This window comes from Corvus hawaiiensis, chromosome 12, assembly GCF_020740725.1.
Source record: "Corvus hawaiiensis isolate bCorHaw1 chromosome 12, bCorHaw1.pri.cur, whole genome shotgun sequence".
Classification (NCBI taxonomy): domain Eukaryota; kingdom Metazoa; phylum Chordata; class Aves; order Passeriformes; family Corvidae; genus Corvus; species Corvus hawaiiensis.
Window position 1 is genome coordinate 20,990,248 of NC_063224.1, and position 22,294 is coordinate 21,012,541.

At 46.3% G+C, this 22,294-nt stretch overlaps 1 protein-coding gene across 3 annotated transcripts in view; it reads right to left on the reverse strand.

The window, feature by feature from the left end:
• The window catches only part of LRP3 (LDL receptor related protein 3), a 35,844-nt gene extending 13,987 nt beyond the window's left edge, over positions 1-21,857 (reverse strand). Inside the window, exons 1-4 of one of the 3 annotated variants that reach the window (XM_048316512.1) lie at positions 21,489-21,857; positions 19,820-19,882; positions 16,388-16,435; positions 3,167-3,305 (exon numbers count right to left, since the gene is read on the reverse strand). In XM_048316512.1, the coding sequence (XP_048172469.1) occupies positions 3,167-3,305; positions 16,388-16,435; positions 19,820-19,826 (194 nt within the window). In that variant the 5' untranslated portion in view covers positions 19,827-19,882; positions 21,489-21,857. Of the gene's footprint in view, positions 1-2,209; positions 2,344-3,166; positions 3,306-16,387; positions 16,436-19,819; positions 19,883-21,488 lie in introns of those variants that run through there. The other 2 variants (XM_048316511.1, XM_048316513.1) reach the window with 2 other exon arrangements.
• Between the last annotated feature and the right edge of the window lie 437 nt (positions 21,858-22,294).

The window sequence follows — 22,294 nt, forward strand, 5'->3', positions numbered from 1 at the left end:
GACAAAAGATTTTGGGAATATGAAAACTACAGGCAACATCGAAATGAAAGCCACTTTTGAAATACCAGGTCTTAGTTACTGAACAACTAGAAAACAATGGTATGGCCGACTGAAGTAATCCCCTCTTGATGGAACAATACCCTCTGCTTGCAAACAGGTCCAAGGGTCAGAGCAGACCCTACTAGCTCAGCAGAAGGGGTCCAAAGAGTAGTTTTTAGAAGTTAAGATGTAACACACTATGGTAATATAAGAACTCTTATAGGCTGTATGTAAATGCTATAGGATTTGTATCTTGTATTAGATTGGTTAGTGACAATTAGAATATTCAGTGCAGAAGATGATTTATTGTATTGTAACCAGGACTTCAGACATTCTCATTCTCTCTTCCATTCTATTCTCCTGCTCTCTCTTCCACTCTTGCTCTTACACTCTCTCTCTCACCCGTTCACTCTCTTGCTCTCTTGGGCCTGCTCAGAGCTGAGTCTACCAGCTCTGAGCAGTGCCCCAATACCCACGCCCTTTACAATAAACCGACTGTGTCCCAAGACCTGCCTATAGAGATCTCTCGTCTCCATCCGTCACCGTCTACGTCCGGCCGTCCCGACTGGACCCCAGAACCCCCGTAACCTACACTACACCAGGGTTAATTACAACCATCAGCAGTTGCTGATGCAGTTTTTTTAGCAACTGCTAAACAAAAATTTTTTCGTCTTTTTCTCAGATATGAGGAAACATAAACCTATAAAGCCTGTAAACGATGGTACAAAGGCAGTTACTGCATATGACATCTTTATCTGATCTTACATGATTTTATGTAATCCTCCGTGGAAAAAAAGCATAAAAATGGAGAAAATGGGTGGAAAAATCAGGTAGTTTCCAAAACAATAACTAGCAACTGAATTTCCTGAATTACCTGAATTTAAAGAGACATAACATACTCCTGGAAAACAGTGGCTACAGACTTGCTCCCAGAACATTCCATCAGACACGCTAACTTGAAAGAAAGTATTGAAGTGCGCATATAGAGTGGTATAAGCACAAAGAACATACACTTCCTGTTCACGGGAAAGCTCCCGCAAGGATTTCTAAAAAGTAAACTATAAAGCAAAACAATAAGCATGGAAATGTGAGGATATGAAGAAAATCAATATACACATGAAAGACAGACATTAAGACATAGCTTCTAAAGGACACGGCCATAGAAGCCAGCATCTTACATCCACATGTAGATCGGGTCACTGTTCTACTGAAAGCTGATGAAAAACAGGTTTATAAAAAATAACGACCAAGTGCAAACAGTTTAGAAATAAAAAATACTTTCAATTGCAATTTTATCCCTTAATGACTCCTGCTGTATCTCATTATATATATCTCTCACATAACGCTGCTGTCTTATTGTCAATGAGAATTCAAGATCAAAGGAAGCGCACACTGTGTAAAACAACACAAAGGAGATGGGCTTTTTTGAAACCTTTAAAAATCCAGATGTTAGCACAAGAACTGTTAGAATTTCCTAGGAAAATTTTAAAAGGTACTCTTATACCCTTACCAACACACTGTTAGAATAAGAAGCATATCCAACTGGTAAGCAGAAAACGGGTTTGCATTTGAAACCTCTTAGCCTAGGCAAGTCAGCTCCTTCTTTTACATCCTTTGCATTACAAGGGCAACAGCCTTGTAAAGAAATCCCCAGATGCTGTAACATTTTGGATTTCATACACTGGAGTGAGTCATTCCAAGTACATTTATAGTCAGAAACATAACACCACAACACTAGTCCCTGGGATGTAAACACATAGTTTCTATTGTTTGCATGTGCAGAGGAGGGCAGGATATGGCTGTGTATTCAGTGATAGAAAACAAACCCATTAAGAAGAAATTTTTCAAGTCATATTGCTGTGCATACATCTAAACTGTACACACATTATTACCAGTTTCCACACCTCACATTCCTTTACTTCTTTAGCCTCTGTTACACTCATACTTGCAGAGGAGAGTCCTAATTCTAACTGGAGCTCTGAGACATTTTCATAGCATAATTATTTCATAGCAGCATTATTCTCTAGAGTCAAGTCCTGTGTCTCATTTGCATGCCTTCTCAGTTTCCAACAATCTCTGCTTTGAAACAAATTCCCCAAGTCTCATGTAATGTAATGGGGTTTAAAAGCGTGTTTCTATTTATGAATTTCAAATGCTGGCAGGTATTTACTTCATTACTTTTGGTGAGTAGTTCCTGTTTTGAACTACAGATGGTGAAGCCTTCCTCTTGTTCTATCTGTGGCAGATTTGTTTTCAATTTCTGAGCATCTGCAGTTGAAGAGGTTTTGCAGTCCTTTTAAGCAGCTGAGCAAAGAATGAACAGATGGTGTCAAATAGTACTAAACCCTCCCAAAAAACTTCTCTTAGGTTTTATTTTTAAGTAAGAAATTCTTGGTTCATGAAGGATTCTACCATTAGCCCAGAGAAATTAAGCACGTTCAAAGTATGCTCATATTAAACCCTAAACATTCTTAACAAACCATTTGCAATATATTTTAGTCTTTATTGAACAGCATTTTTCTAGAATCGAGCTGAAATTGTACCACAAATGCTAACTATTGTTTGATTTGTTGGAAAAAATTATTAAGCAGAAAAGCATGTGTCTTTTGGCAAACAAGTAACAATAAGCAATAATTATCTTCAACTGTCTATTAAACATAGCACCATTTCAAGATGTTAGTGAAAATACCATTTTTTCTCTAAGAATTTTACATACCACTGAGGCTGTTGCAGGTTTTATAACCTTCACCTAATCCTATTTATAAGCAATGAAGGAAAATGGGACTATTTAATGTGAGTAAATATATTGCTGTTTCCCACTCTCTCATCTGTCAGAGGTATATGACATCTCACACAGGCACTGTGAAGATAAATACATTAAAAGACTGCAAGTGACTTGTATAATAATGGATGTCAGAAGTAGCCTACAGAAACAAGACACAGTGAAGCATTTTTAAAAAGAGAGAGGTGCCCAACCTGCAGCCATGTTCCAGTGCAACCAATTTCAGTTTTCTTCAATCATCCAGTAGCTCTGAAGAGAGCCTCACATTGGTGTATCATGTAAGAACTCATGTTTTGTTTTATTTCAGCACAGCAATCCTTTAGCTCCACAAATATCAAACCATACCTAATTGTTATCATGTCTCCATGATCTCCTTGAATGTACCAGCTGCAGTTTACAGCTGGAGGATAGTTCGATGGCCAAGAAGGACTATAGATGACTCCCCGTCTCTCTGTGTGCTGTTCCAGTTCTCCACTGCAAGCAGCTGTTAATAAGGGGAGAAAAATAATATTGTTAATGCTTTGCCTAATCAACAATTCATATTAGCTTCAAGAGATTTCATCAGTTTCTGGAGACTGCAGACATATGAGAGTCAACAGTTTTATCCTCTTACCGGTTTCTTCCCTGCCCTGTTTTTTTAATCAGGACACCCACACCAAGTGTAGGTAAGCATAACCTGCATTTCAATGCAGGACCAATCGATAATCTTGTATGAATCTACCACAGGCCACAATCAATATTACTGCATGGATCTGCCAAGAGAATGTAAGACAGAAATCCTTCTTACCAGCTTCCCAAAGCCTAGGTAGGTCACCCAGCAAGTAAAGAAGATCCATATTAACTGTAAAGTAGCTAGTAGTTCATATTGTTGTAACATGTTCCTGGACACGTTGTTTATTCTCTTAACCATATGACAGACCTGAAGAGTTTTTAAGGCTTAAAAAAATACCACCACCCACCACACTCCCGCCCCTCCCACAAAAATGTAAACTGGAGTCCAATGTTAAATATTTTCATTGAACATTAGTAAATTCCTTCTGAACTCACATAGATGGGAAAAATTTTCAAGAGAGAGAAAGGAGCAAACAAGGCCAAATAAAGCTCAGCATTTTCAAAGCACATTTAGTTCTTCCTATGGAAAACAGCGGGCTAAACCAAATACTACTAATTCGTAATTAAACAATTCAAAAATGAAAATTAAATGTTCCAAGGACAAGTTGAAAAGCTGTTCTGATAGGAAAATGTACTCTTAGCAGACTACAAGAGGGAAGATTCTCTGTAATGCAATAGCTATTCTAAACATTCTCCAAAAATATTATTTAAACTATTTTCAAAACAAATTACTATCTAGAGCATGACTTGTGGACTGCAGCTGATTATCCCAGTTTCTGACAGAAGCTTACATTCTTGTAGCTGAAAAACGCAGCAAGGGAAAGAAAAAGTTGCCTGTACCTTGTCGCCTCATACACATATGCATCCAAATACATAAATGAGATATTTATGATATTGCTTGAAAACAAGCCACATAAATACATCATTTTCAATTCCCAGTCAAGATCAGATTTAGCTGCACTGGAGGGATGGAAGGAAGGAGCACCAGCAAAGCTACTTGGCTGCAGTCAAGTCAGGTGGCATGGCTGCCTGCAGAGCTCCTGGTTGGGGCTGGGCTGCAGCACGTCCCCTCCAGGAAACCTAGGCCTGGCACTATTCTGTTTGTTCACAGTAAGCACTTTTGAAGTGAGAGCCACAGGAATACAAAAAGCATGAGGCGAGTAACTTACCTGAGGCAAAACATAAAAATGCTATTATTTTTACTCTCCAGGTACAGCATTCCACTGAAATACATGCATATAACTCCTACTAGTTTCAAAGGCCACAAAAACATACAGAATACTTAAATACATGAAAACATCTGTTTCCAAACAAATATTTTGCAGTAATGCAGTTACAAAAACAGGAACACTTTCGTTATCACATTTCTAAAACCAGAGCGGCTCCATGCTAGATGCTGGAAAATACTGAGATCCAGTTGCAATTACAGAATTATAAAAGCAAATTTAAGATCCACAAGACATTCCAACTCTAGTTCTCAGTTTCTTTAGGTCTATAAATGTGATCCTTCATATACTTGTTACTGCATCAACGTATCACAGCAGCAAAAGAGGACCAAGAGCTAGCAAACACAAAAAGGAGCTGGAAAGGCTGCATTTCTTAACTGCCAGGTTAGTAACACTTCAAAATGGGAAGGAAACAGAATGCACAAAGTGAAAGAACAAATACACCAGACAGCACTATCCAGAGGCTTCCAGTAACACCTGTGCAAATATTTCTGCTGCCCTTGTAGCAAATAATGTTCTGGATTAATATCCCTTATTCATAGTGCTTGCAATAGAACAGAATCAAAATTACGCAAAACTTATTTAGTTCCATTCTGAGGAAGTCCCATTGACAGGCTGATGGCTCTGCATGATGACTTCCATTCACACATTCACCAGTGTAGTTAGTGGAGCTATTTTTCTCCCAAGTACTTGTTTCTCAGTTTTAGGAAGTAATTACAAAGACTTTGAGCAATAGTTACTTAAGTATCCCAGCTTTTTTGAAGTAATATCACTGCATTTTTTCTTCTGGAATAATGTACAGTTTCCTAATGTACACGATCAGCTGTAACATCTGTTGGGGTTTTAGGAGTTCTCCTTCTGTTTTCTTTTTCTCTTAAAGAATTTTCCCCATACATGTTGCCAGGGGGACAAATTACTGGGTGCTTAAGAAAAACAAAAGACCTGGCCACAGGAGCAGGGGTGCATCTGGCTACTCTCTTTTACCTGGGCTTGTGGGCTGTGAGTTCCTGGCATTTGGACGTAGAGAGAGGCTGGAAGGAATTCGTCAGCTCTGGAGACCTCTGCTTTTTTGGCTGCCTTCCTTCCTTCTACCAGAGAAACCCCGGGATCCCAAGCTCGCCTTCCCTGCCCCGCTGGGAACCGGGCTGCAGCCGCCCTGCCCCCACCGTTGCTTTGAGCCCTCACTACTCTGTAGCCCCGCACGTCCTGCCTGCCGAGACCTCCGGGGGGTTCCACTGCAGCTCCGGAGTTTGGATACATCTCGTCTGACACCTGGGATTTGTGCTCATCCCTGCCGTTCCAGCCTGCTGTTCCTGAGAGTCCGGGATCAGCTGCCCAGGGGTTTGTGAAGCCTTTGTCCCATCCCTTCCCGGGATCCCAGGGCACCAGGGCCGCGTGCTCCCCGAGCTCGCTCCGGAGTGCCCCGAACTGCACCCGAGGGGAAAGGGCCTGACAGCCAAGAAGGCTGGGACTGGGTTTGTGATTGTTTGCTGTTACTGCCATAGTTATTGCTGTTTGTTTGCCTTGTTTTATATATAACAGTAAAGAACTGTTATTCCTATTCCTCATATCTTTGCCTGAAAGCCCCTTAATTTCAAAATTATAATAATTCGGAGGGAAGGGGGTTGCAATATTTTTTTCTTCTGTTTCAAGGGAGACTCCTGCCTTCCTTGGCAGACACCTGTCTTTCAAACCAAGACAGATCTTGGCACTCAACCGTGGGGCCTGAGGGCATTAAGAGAGAGAGGTGAAAAAGGAATAACAGTTCCTGGATAACTTAATTTTGTGTGCTGGATATAGGAATCTTGCTAGGCAGCACTATGTGGTCTAGTTTACCCTGGTTCGGGTGGCAGGTGGTTGTGGCTATATTCTTCCCCTTTGCAGCTCCTTACCTAAACATGGGTCCTCTGACTAAGGCTACCATTGCTGTTATCCAGTTTGCACTACGGGTTGAGAAGATGAGGAATTCATGGGCTTTTAACTTCCTCCAGAATGGATAAAGGGCACATGGATAAAGAGCTGTCACACACTAAGTGCATGTTTTTGGGGTTATGTTAAAAATGGTACCTTCTGTGAGGAAATGACACCAGGGGAAGTTTTCTCCCAACTCCTCAACCAGTTCTTTGGGCCCACCCCACCAACTTTTGAAGGGTTTAGATTTCCTCTGGATACTAACCAACTGGTGCTGATAGGCCTACTCTATTTAGCACTCATTGATAAGTTGAGATTGACTTGGACACAGACACCAGTCCCAGAGACTAGAGATCCAGCCCCAGAGCCTGATCCTGCCCCAGAACCTGACACGGCCCCAGAGACTAGAGATACGGCCCCAGAGCTTAACACAGCCCCAGACACTAGAGACCCTGCCCCACAGCCTGATACTGCCCAACAGCCCACCCCAGAAATGAACCACCCAGATTTAGTGGGGGCACTGGTGAAGGAGGTGCACAAGATGCGCCAGGTGCTAAGGGAATACACCTCCTCAGCTAGTGGGAAACCCTCTCCCTGCGCCAAAGGGGGAGAGTCCGATGGTGCAGCAGTGGAACCCATGGATGCTACAACCATCCAGCAGCAGTCGCCCCTGTGCAAAGGAGGAAGTATAAGACCAAATCAGTATGACCAGTTAATGATGGTGGGGAACCAGGGCCCTCACAACCAGCAGGAGAGCCAGAGCCAAAAAACATCACTGAGGCCCTGTTGTACGACAGTCTCCGTGGTATGCGAAAAGACATTCTGCGAAGGGGGTGTGAGCCCTATACAACCTGGCTGCTTCGGGTTTGGGACCTTATGGGCACAGGTGTGCAACTGGATAGTGGTGAGGCAAGGTATCTGGGATTGCTGACCCAGGACCCAGGTGTGGACCAGATATTTGTGAGGGAGCCAGGGCCCCTTTCTCTCTGGGAGCAGCTCTTAATGAGTGTGAGAGAAAGGTTCATTCAAAAAGAAAGAATGCAGGAGTACCATCATAGAATGCAGTGGAAGACACTCGAGGAATGGATCCAACAGCTAAGAGAGGTGGCAGTATTAGAGGTACTCTTTGGGAAAGATGGACAGCATGATAATGACCCCGATAAGGTCAGGTGTACAGGACAGATGATGTGGAACTTGGCAAAGCTAGGGCCACCGCAATACACCACCTTCACTGCAACAATTAATGCCAAGGACAACCGAGAAACAGTGGGTTACGTCGCCAACAAGCTCAGAAATTATGACAGTATGGTCAGTGGCCCACTGAAAGCTCATGTCTCTGCCGTGGTTAAGGACCTCAAAGAGTAATTTAAAGAAGAGATCGGGGGATGAGGGAGGAGATGAGGAAGGTCAGTGCGGCACCAGTGCAAGTCACAGGCCCCCAAGTCAGAGCCCGCTGTCCCCCAGCTAGAGAGAGAGAGGGTACACCCCACGAGCTGAGCTGTGGTTTTTCCTGTGTGAGCATGGGGAAGACATGAGAAGGTGGGATGGGAAACCCACCTCTGTCCTGGCAGCGCGGGTGCGTGAACTCAAGGAGGGCTGCACTAACCGAGGGGGTTCCGCTAAGGTGAAGGTAGCCTCAGCCTCCCGTGACCGAGCTGCCAGGTGTTACAGATGGGAGGATGATATGTCGGATCCCCTTGAAGGTACCTCGAGGATGTACGCCCAGGGAAAGAATGATAACCAGGGCTAGAGGGGCCCTGCCTCTAGCCAGGAAGAGGCACGGGAGAACTGGGTTTTCTGGACAGTGTGGATTCGATGGCCTGGCACATCAGAGCCACAAAAATATGATGCGTTGGTTGATACTGGGGCACAGTGTACTTTAATGCCATCGGGACATGCATGGCTGGGGTGACAGAGGGATCACAGCAGTTGACCCTGTAGGAAGCTGAGGTGAGCCTGACTGGCAAAAGCATCTGACTGTGACTGGCCCAGAGGCCCCATGTATTCTGGGCATAGACTTCCTCTGGAACGGCTATTACAAAGACCCAAAAGGACTCAAGTGGGTGTTTGGAATAGCTGTTGTGGAGGCAGAAGGCATTAGGCAATTGAGCACCTTGCCTGGACTATCAGAAAATCCTTCTGCAGTTGGGCTTCTGAAGGTGGAAGAGCAATGTGTCCCAATTGCTACCTTGACAGTGCACCATCAGCAGTATCAGACAAATCGAGATGCTGTGATCCCCATCCACAAGATGATCCGTGAGCTAGAGAGCCAAGGGGTGGTCAGCAAGACCCACTCACCCTTCAACAGCCCCATTTAGCCTGTACGCAAGTCTGATGGGGAATGGAGATTGACTGTGGACTATCATGGCTTAAATGAAGTGACTCCACCGCTGAGTGCTGCCGTGCCAGACATGCTGGAGCTCCAGTACGAGCTGGAGTCCAAGGCAGCAAAGTGGTACGCCACTATTGACATTGCTAATGCATTCTTCTCCATTCCTCTGGCACCAGAGCGCAGGCCCCAGTTTGCCTGGAGGCTTGTGCAATACACCTGGAACCGACTGCCCTGGGGGTGGAAGCACAGTCCCACCATCTGCCATGGACTGATCCAGGCTGCACTGGAAAAGGGTGAGGCCCCAGAACGTCTGCAGTACATTGATGACATCATTGTGTGGGGGAACACGGCAACAGAGGTATTTGAGAAGGGAGAGAAAATTATCCAAATTCTCCTGGAAGCTGGCTTTGCCATCAAGAAGAGTAAAGTCAAGGGATCTGCCTGGGAGAACCAATTCCTGGGAGTAAAGTGGCAAGATGGACGACGTCAGATTCCCACTGAGGTCATCAATAAGATCACAGCAATGTCTCCACCGACCAACAAGAAGGAAACACAAGCTTTCCTAGGCGCTATAGGTTTCTGGAGGATGCACATTCCCGAGTACAGCCAGATCGTGAGCCCTCTCTACCTGGTTACCCGCAAGAAGAATGATTTCCACTGGGGCCCTGAACAGCAACAAGCCTTCGCCCAGATCAAGCAGGAAATCGCTCACGCCGTAGCCCTTGGCCCAGTCAGGACAGGACCAGAGGTGAAGAACGTGCTCTACTCTGCAGCCGGGAACAATGGTCTGTCCTGGAGCCTCTGGCAGAAGGTGCCTGGTGAGACTCGGGGCCGACCACTGGGATTCTGGAGCTGAAGCTACAGAGGGTCCGAAGCCAACTACACTCCAACAGAGAAGGAAATCTTGGCAGCTCATGAAGGAGTCCAAGCTGCCTCAGAAGTAATCGGCACAGAGGCACAACTCCTCCTGGCACCCTGACTACCGGTGCTGGGGTGGATGTTCAAAGGAAAGGTTCCCTCCATGCATCACGCCACCGACGCTACTTGGAGCAAATGGATTGCCCTCATCACGCAGCGCGCCCGAATTGGAAACCCAAGTCGCCCTGGGATCTTGGAAATAATTACGAACTGGCTGGAAGGTGGGACTTTTGGGTTATCTTCTGAAGAAGAAGAGGAGCAGGTGACACGTGCCGAAGAAGCCCCACCATATAACGAGCTACCAGAGAGTGAAAGACAATACGCCCTCTTCACTGATGCTTCCTGCTGAATTGTAGGCGCTAGCCGGAAATGGAAAGCCGCTGTATGGAGCCCCATACGACAAGTTGCACAGGCTACTGAAGGAGAAGGTGGATCGAGCCAATTTCCTGAGCTCAAAGCTGTCCAATTAGCTCTGGACATAGCTGAAAGAGAGAAGTGGCCAAAGCTCTACCTCTACAATGATTCATGGGTGGTAGCCAATGCTCTGTGGGGTTGGCTGGAAAGGTGGAATAAGGCAAACTGGCAGCGCAGAGGAAAACCAATCTGGGCTGCTGAGGAGTGGAAAGGCATTGCCACTCGGGTAGAGAAGCTATCCGTGAAAGTCCGTCATGTAGATGCTCACATTCCCAAGAGCCGGGCTAACGAAGAACATCGTAACAACAAACAGGTAGATCAGGCTGCGAAAATAGAGGTGTCCCAGATAGACTTGGATTGGCAACATAAAGGAGAGTTGTTCCTAGCTCGATGGGCCCATGATGCCTCAGGCCATCAGGGCAGAGATGCCACCTATAAGTGGGCATGAGATTGAGGGGTGGATCTAACCATGGACAGTATCTCCCAGGTTATCCATGATTGTGAGACATGCGCTGCGATCAAGCAGGCCAAGCGGGTGAAGCCTCTGTGGTATGGTGGGCGATGGTCCAAATACAAGTATGGGGAGGCCTGGCAGATTGATTACATCACACTGCCTCAAACACGCCAAGGCAAGCGCTATGTGCTCACAATGGTAGAAGCCACCACTGGATGGCTGGAGACCTATCCTGTGCCTCATGCTACTGCCCGGAACACCATCCTGGGCCTGGAAAAGCAAGTCCTTTGGAGGCATGGTACCCCTGAGAGAATCGAGTCTGACAATGGGACTCATTTCAAGAACGGCCTTATAAACACCTGGGCTAGAGAACATGGCATCGAGTGGGTGTACCACATCCCTTACCATGCACCAGCAGCTGGGAAAGTTGAACGGTGTAATGGACTGCTTAAAACCACCTTGAAGGCACTGGGTGGGGGGACTTTCAAAAACTGGGAGATGCATTTAGCAAGAGCCACCTGGTTAGTTAACACCCGAGGCTCCACCAGCCGAGCAGGCCCTGCCCAATCCAAACCCCTACAAACAACAGACGGGGATAAGGTTCCAGTGGTGCATATGAGAGGTATGCTTGGAAAAACTGTTTGGGTTAGTCTGCCTTGAGCAAAGACAAACCCATCCGTGGGGTTGTTTTTGCTCAGGGACCAGGTTGCACCTGGTGGGTGATGCAAAGGGATGGAGAGACCCGATGCTTACCTCAAGGGGACCTTGTTTTAGGGTGAACTACCCATGGCTCTGTACTTGTATCAGTATCAGCATGTATATATGTATATAATTCGGGTGATGCATGTATTTATATGGTTAAAAGGGTTAAGTTTCATGTAACATGTTAGTATGGGAAAAAATTCGGGGTGGATAATGTTGGGGTTTTAAGAGGTCTAGTTTTTTTTCTGTTAAAGGAATTTTCCTCCATTCTGTTACTAAGACGATAAATCGCTGCGTGCTTAAGAGAAAACAAAAGACCTGGCTACTCCTTTTGTTTCACCTGGGTGTGTGGTCAGTTCACTCTCGAGGAGAGAGAGGCTGCTGCTTCTTTTTTCAGCCACTTTTTTTTCTGCTGGAAACAACACCAGGATCCCAAAGCCGCCTTCCCTGCTCCGCTGGAGGCTGGGCCGTGGCCGCCCTGCCCTGCCCTTGCTTCAAGCCTTCGCTACGTTGTAGCCCTGCTCACCCTGCCTGCCCAGATCTCCGGGGGGTTCCCCACTTGGATATATCACTTCTGCCACCCGGGATTTGTGCTCGTCCCTGCTGTTCAAGCCTGCCACTCCAGCCTGCCCCTCCAGCCTGCCGCTCCAGCCTGCCGTTCCCAAGGGTCCGGCCAGGGGTTTGTGAAGCCTTTGTCCCATCCCTTCCCGGGATCCCAGGGCACCGGTGCCGCGTGCTCCCCCAGCTCGCTCCGGAGCGCCCCCTGCAGCCGCGGGGGAACCATCGCACCTGCCCTGCTCACCGGGAGCCGCCAGCGCCCCTGCCGGCTGCGAGCGGAACTGCACCCGAGGGGAAAGGGCCTGACAGCCGAGAAGGCTGGCACTGGGTTTGTGATTGTTTGCTGTTACTGCCATGGTTATTGCTGTTTGTTTGACTGGTTATACACATATAGATATATAACAGTAAAGAACTGTTATTCCTATTTCCCACATCTTTGCCTAAAAGCCCTTGATTTCAAAATTATAATAATTCGGAGGGAAGGGGGTTACATCTGCCACTTCAAGGGAGGCTTCTGCCTTCCTTAGCAGACACCTGTCTTTCAAAACCAAGACACACACAAAGGCAGAATTTTATACTGTTGTGGCTTCAGTATCAATAAAAGGGTCCCACTTCCCTCCTCAGCTCCTGGCCATGAAGTCTGCAAAATCACACACATACCTAAGTCCTGTGTTATTAAGCTGGGCTTCAGCTTGACATTGTGATTCCTTAAGGAAAATAAACAAGGGCCTGTTCAAATTGCCAAAATATCTAAAGGAAAGAGAAGTTCCTAAATAGAAAGGTGCAGTCCTGGATTCTGAAGGCCTTATCAGTGACAACACAGAAGAATAGCAGTGATAACACTTTTACAACAATTCTTCTGTCTTTCCACAGCCTTTCTGCACAAACCTAGAAGAAAAGTGTAATTCCAATTAACTAAAAACTCCAAACTGCTTAAACTTCCCACATTTAGCGTTACTGAAGAAATATAAAACTACCAGTTCCTGGATTGGCAAACCAACCCACCAAAAATCTTACTGAGATGAAGAAAAAATAAATTCTAAAGACAGAAAATAATACATCTTCCACAGTTAAAAAAAACCCCAAACAACAACAAAAAAACAAACAAAGAAAAAGAAAACCCCAAACTTCAAACAAATGCCAGAAGATACTGGAGTTCAGAGTTTCTATCAAGAGGGCATAAATCTTAATGAGGTTCTCTCTGTAATAATCAAATGGATTTCTTCTACTGTAAACAGCAGTAGATTCCCTCTGCCAGTTAAATATGCCACAAATAATGACAATGAAGTTTCCAAAAAGTTTACATTAATAATATTACTCCTATTTTTGCGAGAGCAACTGCAATAAAACAGACATTGAGCTTCACCAAAGGACAGCACTGAGGGTACTACGCTCTGCCGGAATAAATTTTCAGACAACCCCAGATGAAAATAAATCCTGCAGCTTTACACTCTCCTGCACTAGGGCCTGCCCCAGTCACAAAGAACACATCCCAGCCATCTGCTCCAGGATAAAAGATGTTTTGCACTTGAAAAATTGCAACCTCCTCTCAAAACCAAATGCTTTGAAATATACATTTCCTCAAGTAGCTGTCTCAGAGTCAGCAGGAAACTCTCCCCACGTTCTCACAATGCTCCCTCAAGGAGGGCTTGCACACATGGTTTAATGCAGATCCCTTACGCCTGTGGAAAATGAAGACTGAAGGCTCCCCTTCACTTTATCCAGTCTCCAGCTGGCTGCTTCTGCCCCTGACCAGAAATGGCGAAGGCACAGTCCTTCAGCTGTGAGGGTTCACCTCACAGATGTGACAAAATCTGAGCTCACACTGCTCTATCAACAGGCTGACCTAGCTTTCTGCGAGCACAGGTAAGAGAAGCTACACATGGATCAGTCTTCGATGATCATTTTTATCCCCAGCTCCAGTTACACCATCAGGAAACAAGGTAACTCAAAACTGTATGAAGACAAGAAAACCTGAAGACTACAAATACCCTGAAGTTTTCAGCATACTTGGAAGAAAAAAAGCCAGATGTTAGAACTCTCTTTCTAGCAAAAAAAAAAAAGTGTTAGAAACCAGCAGAGCCAACTGGAAGAAGCTCTACATATTTTAGGCTGAGGCAGTATCACCAGTCTAAGTAAGCCACTGTGTAATTACTTAGTTTACACTTTGTAAACTCATGTATCATACACTCAACAGATGCCAAACTCCATCAAAAGCTAAACAACCATCCAGGCAGAACATACTAGGACATAAATGACACTCTGTACTTTTTCCAATGAAAGAATGGAAAATACTGTTGAAAGGAATGAAGGACTTGCCTTTACAAACAAGCTGTGGACCTGCTGGAAGATAAAACTAGTACTGAGAGATAAAAGAAACAATGGGAAGGATTCCACTGATTGATGAATGGAAAGAAAGAGATTTGTCTTTACAAATAAACTATAGCTCTGCTGATAAATGAAATTGGATATTGAGAGATGAAAGAAACAATGAGAAGAACCATAAATTCCATAAGAATTAAAATAAAGGGGGGTTTATACATTAGAAGGGAGTCTTAGGTATTAGACGTTTCGGGAAGTCTGCACCTCTCAAGTACCTCAGCCAATGAGGAAAGAGAGAGGGAAATGCAGCCGGGAAATTAGGATAAATAGGAGGCTGTGCCCTCCAAAAATTTGAGAGACCCCAGGGGAAATGCCCCATGGCCTCTCCCTTTATTCGAATAAAGTAACAGAACCCCTCTGTCTCCTTTTCAGACATAAACCTCTGGTGTTTGTGGATTAATTTTCCTGACACTGTGTTGCAAACATCACGTCTTGCATGTCTTATCCACACTTCCTCCAAGCTTAATTTAAGCAGGTTACCTAATCATAAAATTACTACCTTCTCCTGATTTAAACCTTGTCTCAACCCCTAGTTTTGACTTGAACACTCAAGCTCCCATATTAATCGACCTACTGTCCTAGAATTACTTTTCTGTTTTCCCATATCCTTTCCTCCCATCTCCCTTGTTTGCGATTTTATGTTTTAATGTAAGTTGCAGCTTCTTTGGACATAAAGTACATCTACACATATGACAGTGGATTGACAATCACAAGAGGGCCCTTAATCACTAAGAGGACCCTGACTACAATATTCCCATAATGTCAGTAAGTCACAGCACTGCTAGAGAGAAGGAAATTACACAAGGTGCTGTGATTCTGGTTGAATTTCCACGCAGACATTCATGAGACATTTTTAATATTCTTGTTTTAACTTCTTCAAGAATGAGCCACTCTCCCTGACTTGATACTCCCAGGCACATTTCCTAAACACACAGTTTTCCCCTAAACATATCAGCATGCACTACGACCTTAGCCTCAAGCTTATAATTTTTATCTACCACAGTGACAATGATGCAGTCTATAACCCCGCTGTGGTTTAAGCCCAAGTGGAGAATGAGCCCCACGCAGCCACTCTCGTCTCCCCACCCCCTCAGGTGAGAGACAAACTGCAGATTACGGGTTGAGATAACAATTTACTGGAAACAGCAACCAGATAAGAAAACAAACAGTGATGGCAACAACACTAATGACAACAGCGTGTAAGAGAGGGCGATGCCGCGCAAAGCGCTCACCAAGCCCAACGCGAGCGGCCCTCGCTCCTTTCGCCGCTCCTGCCCCGGGACAGGAACAGAAACGACAGAAATGGCGGCGCAGCCTCCACACAGCACCTTTGTCTTGTACCCGCAGCCGCGCCCGCACGGCTCCAGCCGCCCCCCCTCCCGGCACGGGGACAGCGATCCCTGGCCTTGGCTGACACCGGGACAGCAATCCCTGGCCTTGGCTGACACCGGGACAGCGATCCCTGGCCTTGGCTGACACCGGGACAGCGATCCCTGGCCTTGGCTGACACTGGGACAAGGATCCCTGGCCTTGGCTGACACTGGGACAAGGATCCCTGGCCTTGGCTGACACCGCAACAGCAATCCCTGGCCTTGGTGACACTGGGACAGTGACCCCTGGCCTTGGCTGACACCGGGACAGCGATCCCTGGCCTTGGCTGACACTGGGACAAGGATCCCTGGCCTTGGTGACACCACAACAGCGATCCCTGGCCTTGGCTGACACTGGGACAAGGATCCCTGGCCTTGGCTGACACCGGGACAGTGACCCCTGGCCTTGGCTGACACCGGGACAGTGACCCCTGGCCTTGGCTGACAGTGGGACAAGGATCCCTGGCCTTGGCTGACACTGGGACAAGGATCCCTGGCCTTGGCTGGCACCAGGAAAAAGCCCAGGAAGACTTAAAAGTCCCAAACTTCTAAAGATGTCATTGGTAGTCTGTCTTAAACAAACATCATTTAAAAAGTCTCTCTTTCATTAGAATATCTCTTTGTATGGGGAAGAAACAGTAACAGCTCAAATGAACAGTAAATACAAATAAGAAAAGTATGTCTTACCTAATGACGTAACAGCGCTTTCTATTTTCCCAGTCAGGAAGAGATTCACTGTGTAAAGACAGAAAATAATGTTCACAGAAGTTCTACTGGTACTGGGTGGCAGTCAGCAGTTAACCATTCCTAGGTGTTTGCTGGGGTGTTAGCATAAATGTATTGCAGTTTTCCAACAAGAACTTTGCTTATCGGCACAGGCAAGTCATGTAATCAATTATTATCCTTCACTACAGTGAACTAAAACAAGTCACCAGCAATCCAAGTTTAGTATCTGTGAAACATGCTACCAAAAGAAACAACTGACAATCTATTCTAAATTATCTTCCACAGGATTTATTTTAATTGAGGAACACAGAAGAACAATCACACTAAAACATTTATCATCACAGCTAGTGACTTCACCTGCTTAAATGCTGGATAACTAATGCAATTATTACTTAAATACATCTCTTCTGAATAAAGCAAGGTGACATTTACTCCTCAGGTAAATGTCACCTTGAAAATCAACTGCTAAAGCTAACATGATTGCCTTGACTAAGCAAAAGCAATGAAGTTTTCAACAAGGTCCACTAATACAATCAAAACAGGATGAGGCAATACTTGCAGTACATATCAGACTTGCAAATTAAGTTCCGAAGACTCTTCACTTTCTGAAAAATCTCCTCTCACAGTGTATACCACTAAAGTGATCTGGAAAGAGTAGTTATTGCCAAAAAAAATTTGTCATGTGTCATTGTTGCTCCAGAAGTCAGCATTAACGTGTAATTCCATATTAGTTTCCCCATACATTCTTTAAGCCACTTCTCTAAAAATTACAGCATGTTTCACTGACTGCTCTCATTTCAACTGTAATCTGTAATCTACAAAAATAGACTATTAGTAAAATGACAAATGCTTAAAAGAATTAGAAAGGTTTAAAACGTTATCAAAAACTTAACTTACAACATCCCAGCCCAAGCACTCACTCTGGCTTTGTTTTGCATGTGGTAAGTCCTAAATCTTTTAATAGGTAATCTCTTGGCAAGAATTTAGTTAAAAACATCATTAAACAATCAACAATAGGAGAAGAGAGGAAGAGAAACCGTCCCCGTTCCCAACAGTCACTTAGGAAGCAGCTGACAACACTATTTATGTCTCAGTGTGGGCCCCCATTGTCTTCTACACTGTCTAAACACATCACAAAACAATGACCCTTGCCCTGACTACCTTCTGGTATAACTCAAACCAGCACAAGAGGTACAAAAAGTACCAGACACTAAAGGGGTGGAAATAAAAAACAATCCCTTAGCTTTCCAGTTCAGGCCCAGTCACGTTTTTCAGTCACGACAGTGCAGCAGCCCAGGCACCTACAGCTGTCCCTCCCAACTTATGTCTGGCTATCCACAATTTGGATTTTCTCCTTCCTGAAGCCAGAACTTTTTGCAGACAGTGATTTTGGAAGGACTGCTACAGACCTCAGGCCGAGGCCAGGCCCTGCAAAACAGAGACAAAGACTGCTCCTGGCATCACTCATCACAGACTTCAGGGCACTACCACAGGGACAAGGGCAGTGACTTCTCCCTCGTAAGTGGTCTTGGGACTGAGCTTTTAGGAACACACAAAAGAAGGAGGGGAACTAAATGGCAGTGTATGTAATGCTACAGTTTGAGGAGAAACACACCTGAACCACAGATTTGTGTTAATAAGCATTAATATAATGTTCAAAGGACTTTAACAGCATTTTATTACATAATTAGTGTACAGTAACATTTGTTATATGATAATAACAATGTGCCATATAATTATTTCTTCTTTCACTATGCTAGCTTGCTCCGTTAGGTGAGTAAGCCTACCTAGGAGCAACAATATCATCCTGTACCAGGAAACAACACAGCTCTGTTAACTCTGGCAAAGCAGCACATCCATTTGTGACAAACTCTGGATCACAGCAGTAACAGCAACACAACATTTCCTCACACAATATTAAAGTGCCACTATTTCTGTAACCATAGTAATATAGTCATAAAGACTGAGATGAAATTAATCCATGATTATGTCACAAATTTATATTCATGAGAATTAAAAGACTTGGTTTTGCTCCAAAGAAAGTACATGAATATACTCTGCGTAACTATTATCAGTACAACTGAAAGCAGTGTTTGAAGATACATTGTATGGAAAAGTCTGGGTCTACCATTCTATAATCTTTCTTCATGTTTCCTACCTGAATACTCCCAACAGCCATAAGAGAACACAAGCTCTGAAGCAGAGGTTTCCTCACATGGCTTAAAAGGGGCCCCTATGCCCTTTAAGTGGGCATAGGGGCCCCTTATAAGTAGGATAAAGACATGGGGCATAATAGAGTGGAACTAGCCAACTCAGAGCTACATTACTGAAGACTGTTAAACAGAGAGCCCTAGTTTACTACCAGAAATACAGTTATAGGCAGCCTTACGCATCACACCTGGAAGATACCTAAGAAAGAGAACCCTGAAAAATACTCATTTATCTCTGCAAAAAACTTTTATTGGCTGCAGTTGCGAGTTCTTTGCTCTCATTTTCAAACCCTTTTATACCAAGAAATAAGCAAAAACAGTTCTTCAAAATAAAATCTAAGTCTCACATCAGATACTTTCCCAATCAACTGAACAAGCTTACAGTGTCCAATATCCATTTTGCTCACTCAAGACCATCAAATCAAACCACAAGAGCACTGTAAACCAGTACTCAGCTCTCAAAACTGTCAGAGGCCCGTAAGAAAGAACAGCTATTCCCTGCTGATTTTCTTGTCTCTTGTCAAAACAAAACCTTGTCAAAATAAAAACAGGTGAGAGACTAGAGTATTCGAAAGTTTTCTAGATGCTCTTTTTCTTAACTATTGAGCAATTATGGGAAAGCCAGAAAAAAACCCCAGAAGTGGTTCAGTTGGCTTGAACTCCATGCAGGAAACTTACTGTGCCATTCATCTGGATTGCTAAATAATTCTCAGGGTGAGGTTTTCATCTGGGAAAGCAGCTATTTGGATCAAAAGGGAAATTTACATCTTGGCACCTCCAAACCAACTGACAGCTACCAGGCTTTTTCCACACCCAGGAGAGACATCAGCTTCACTGATTCCTTCTTATTTGATAACTTTCTATGTCCTCCAGAACTTCTCAAGAATGATAAACAAAATGGCTTCACAGAAGAACAGTTGAAACAAACCCAGTTCCAGTCTTTGGAGCAGTAGTTTACAGATGAGGTCACACAGCAATGGTCACTGGCAGTGCATTGATACAGACACCAAACACCCACACACAGGCCATGGGAAAACAAGAAAACAATGGCAAGAAACAAGAATCAAAAACAAGGATGAAAGGAAAGGATGGACAAGCAGGAAATAAAATACAAAAATAGTTAAAGTAGCAGCATTGTATTCTTATGGGTTCACTGAAGCAAAATACCTTACAAGCTTCCCACCTCTCATGTTTCTCAACTTCCACTACTGTCAGTTGTGCAAGGAATAGGAATAAAACATTCCAGCTGAAAAGAAGAGCCAGACAGTGAAATTCTAGAAGTCATAGAAAGCAGAAATCTACTAAACTTTCAACCTGACCTCACCCACACCTAAATACAAGAAGTGTTCTCACTTCAGCTCTGGAGTTTACATAATCTGTTATTATCTCATTAGTCATTTCAACAATAATCATGCTATTTCTGTCATATAACAAAAGGTTTAACAAAGGCCTGACTGGGCCACAAAAAAACCCCCAAAACACCTCTAAACAAAATGAAAAAAAAAAACCCAAAAACATCCCCTCCCAAAACAATAACAAATTCAGAGAGAGACACATTGAAAATTTGTATCTTTCTCTAACTTTAAATAAACAATGGAGCAGACATTATCCTCATGCTGTGCACATCTCTGAAAACCCATTAAGACTCTGAAAAAACAAGAGTTGTACTACCTGGATGTTCAAACTGTTTTGTAGTTTAGTTAGCTTTTGACATTGTACTTATGTTAATTAAAATAGATACATTTGAAATAGCCAGAGTAAGCTTTAAACTTCAACTTCCTACAAGCACTGATGTTAAGGAAGCACTTTTACAAAAACAGAACAAGCACTCTGGCCACAGATATCCCTTTCTGATCGTTTACATAACAAATAGTAACTGTCACTTAGGATTATTAAAAATTAACTCTAATCCACTGCATTAGCAAAGAGATGTGAGGTTAACACATTCTGGATCAAGGAGCTGTGACAGTTTACCAAGTGTCTGGTGGGCTCAGTGCAGCCCCAGCACTGCCCAGCTGCATCCAGTGCGCCTGACTACGCTGCCCCACCAGAACCCTCTGGCAGGGCGCAGGAACGGAGCAGTCAGCTCTAGTAACTCCTAATTTCACGTGTCCCTGTTAAATACGCGGGGCCTATCGTTCGCTCGTTCTAGTCACAGGCGCCAACGTTTCTGCCTAACAAAAAACATCTCCGCTGACAGAACGGGCTGACAGACTGGAAACCAGTAATACGCTTCATCACGCAGCCATAACTTAACACCTGCTGAGAAGCAGAGCGGAGAGCAACGGCTTCAAGCAAAAGGGAGGGAGGAGAGCAGAATATGGCAGAGACACGGAGGGAGAGAAAATGTTTTTTCCCGCTGGCACTCAAGAGAAGGGCCGGGCAGGCACGCAGCGGGGCCGAGCGCCGGGCAGTTCCCTAACCGAGCCCCGGCGCCGCTGCCCGCCCTGCACGAGCTCACAGCCCGGGGAAGAACCGGCGATGCCTCCTGAACTTTTTTCTCAGGGCTATGCGAGGTTATGGCAGCGGTTCCAGAGCCAAGGGCAAGGCGATGGGCTCCGCTGGATCAGGCAGCGCTCTGCGCGGCCCCCCACCGCCGGGCAGCGGCCGGACATGGCAGCCCGAGTGGGTGCCTGAGGGACCCGCGGCCGCGCCGCCCCTCGCCCCGTTCGGAAGCGGGGTGACGGGAGGGGGCTCCGCCGGCACGATTCGGTGTGTTGCAGCCTCGTCCCATCCTGAGCCCCCCACCCACGGTAGGGAAGTGGGAAGGAGGGGGCCCAGCAGTCCCCACAGCCGATGCCCGCCGTGCCCGGACATGCCCCGCCGCCAGGGAGCGGCCGGGCTGCACTCACCCAGGCAGAAGGCAGTGAGCGGCCCCAGCGCGCCCTGACGAAGCTCCGCGGCTGCTGCCTTCTCCATGGCGGGTCGCTGTCGCCTGCCCTTCAGCGCGGGGGGAACCGCGGCGGCTCCGCACCCACCAAGCCGCTACGCCGAGCCGCAGGAGCTGGCGGCGCCTCCGGCCCACGGTGCCCCCGCCCGCCGGGGGGCCGGGAGTGGCGCGGGCGCCCGCCGCAGCGGCGTCCCCATGTCCGGCCCACGCTCCCACTCCGGGGCAGGTGGCAGAAGACAGACGGCAGCGCCGCCGCCGCTGCCCCACGTGACAGGCCCGCCGAGCGGCTGCGGCGGCCGGGCCAGAGAGCGAGGGGAGCGCAGCGCCGCCCCGCTCTGCTCCGCGCACACCTGAGGGGCCGCCGCCAGCGAGCGGGCGGCACGGGCGGAGTGCGGCCCGGGGCGGAAGGGAAGGCGAGGGCCGAGCGCGCCCGCGCAGCGCCGGCCGCCGGGCTTCCTGTCAGGCACAGATCGCCCCGCTCTCGCGGCGCCCCGGCCCCCGTAGCCATGGCGCAGCCAGCCCTCGCGCCGGGCGGGCCAGGCCAGGCCCAGCGCCAGCGCAGCGCCCCGCGGGGGCCGCGTCTGTGCCGGACGGGTGCGGGGAGCTGCGGTCCCATGCCGGGAGGCCGCGCCCAGTGCCGCCGCCGCTGGCCCCCCCTGCCGGGAGCTGTCTCGGCCCAGCGGGTCACCCGGATGCCTTTTCCCAGTAGGGTTCCCTCCGGAGCCACGCTGCGGACCCCGGGCGGCAGCGGAGGCGCGGGAAGCGGCT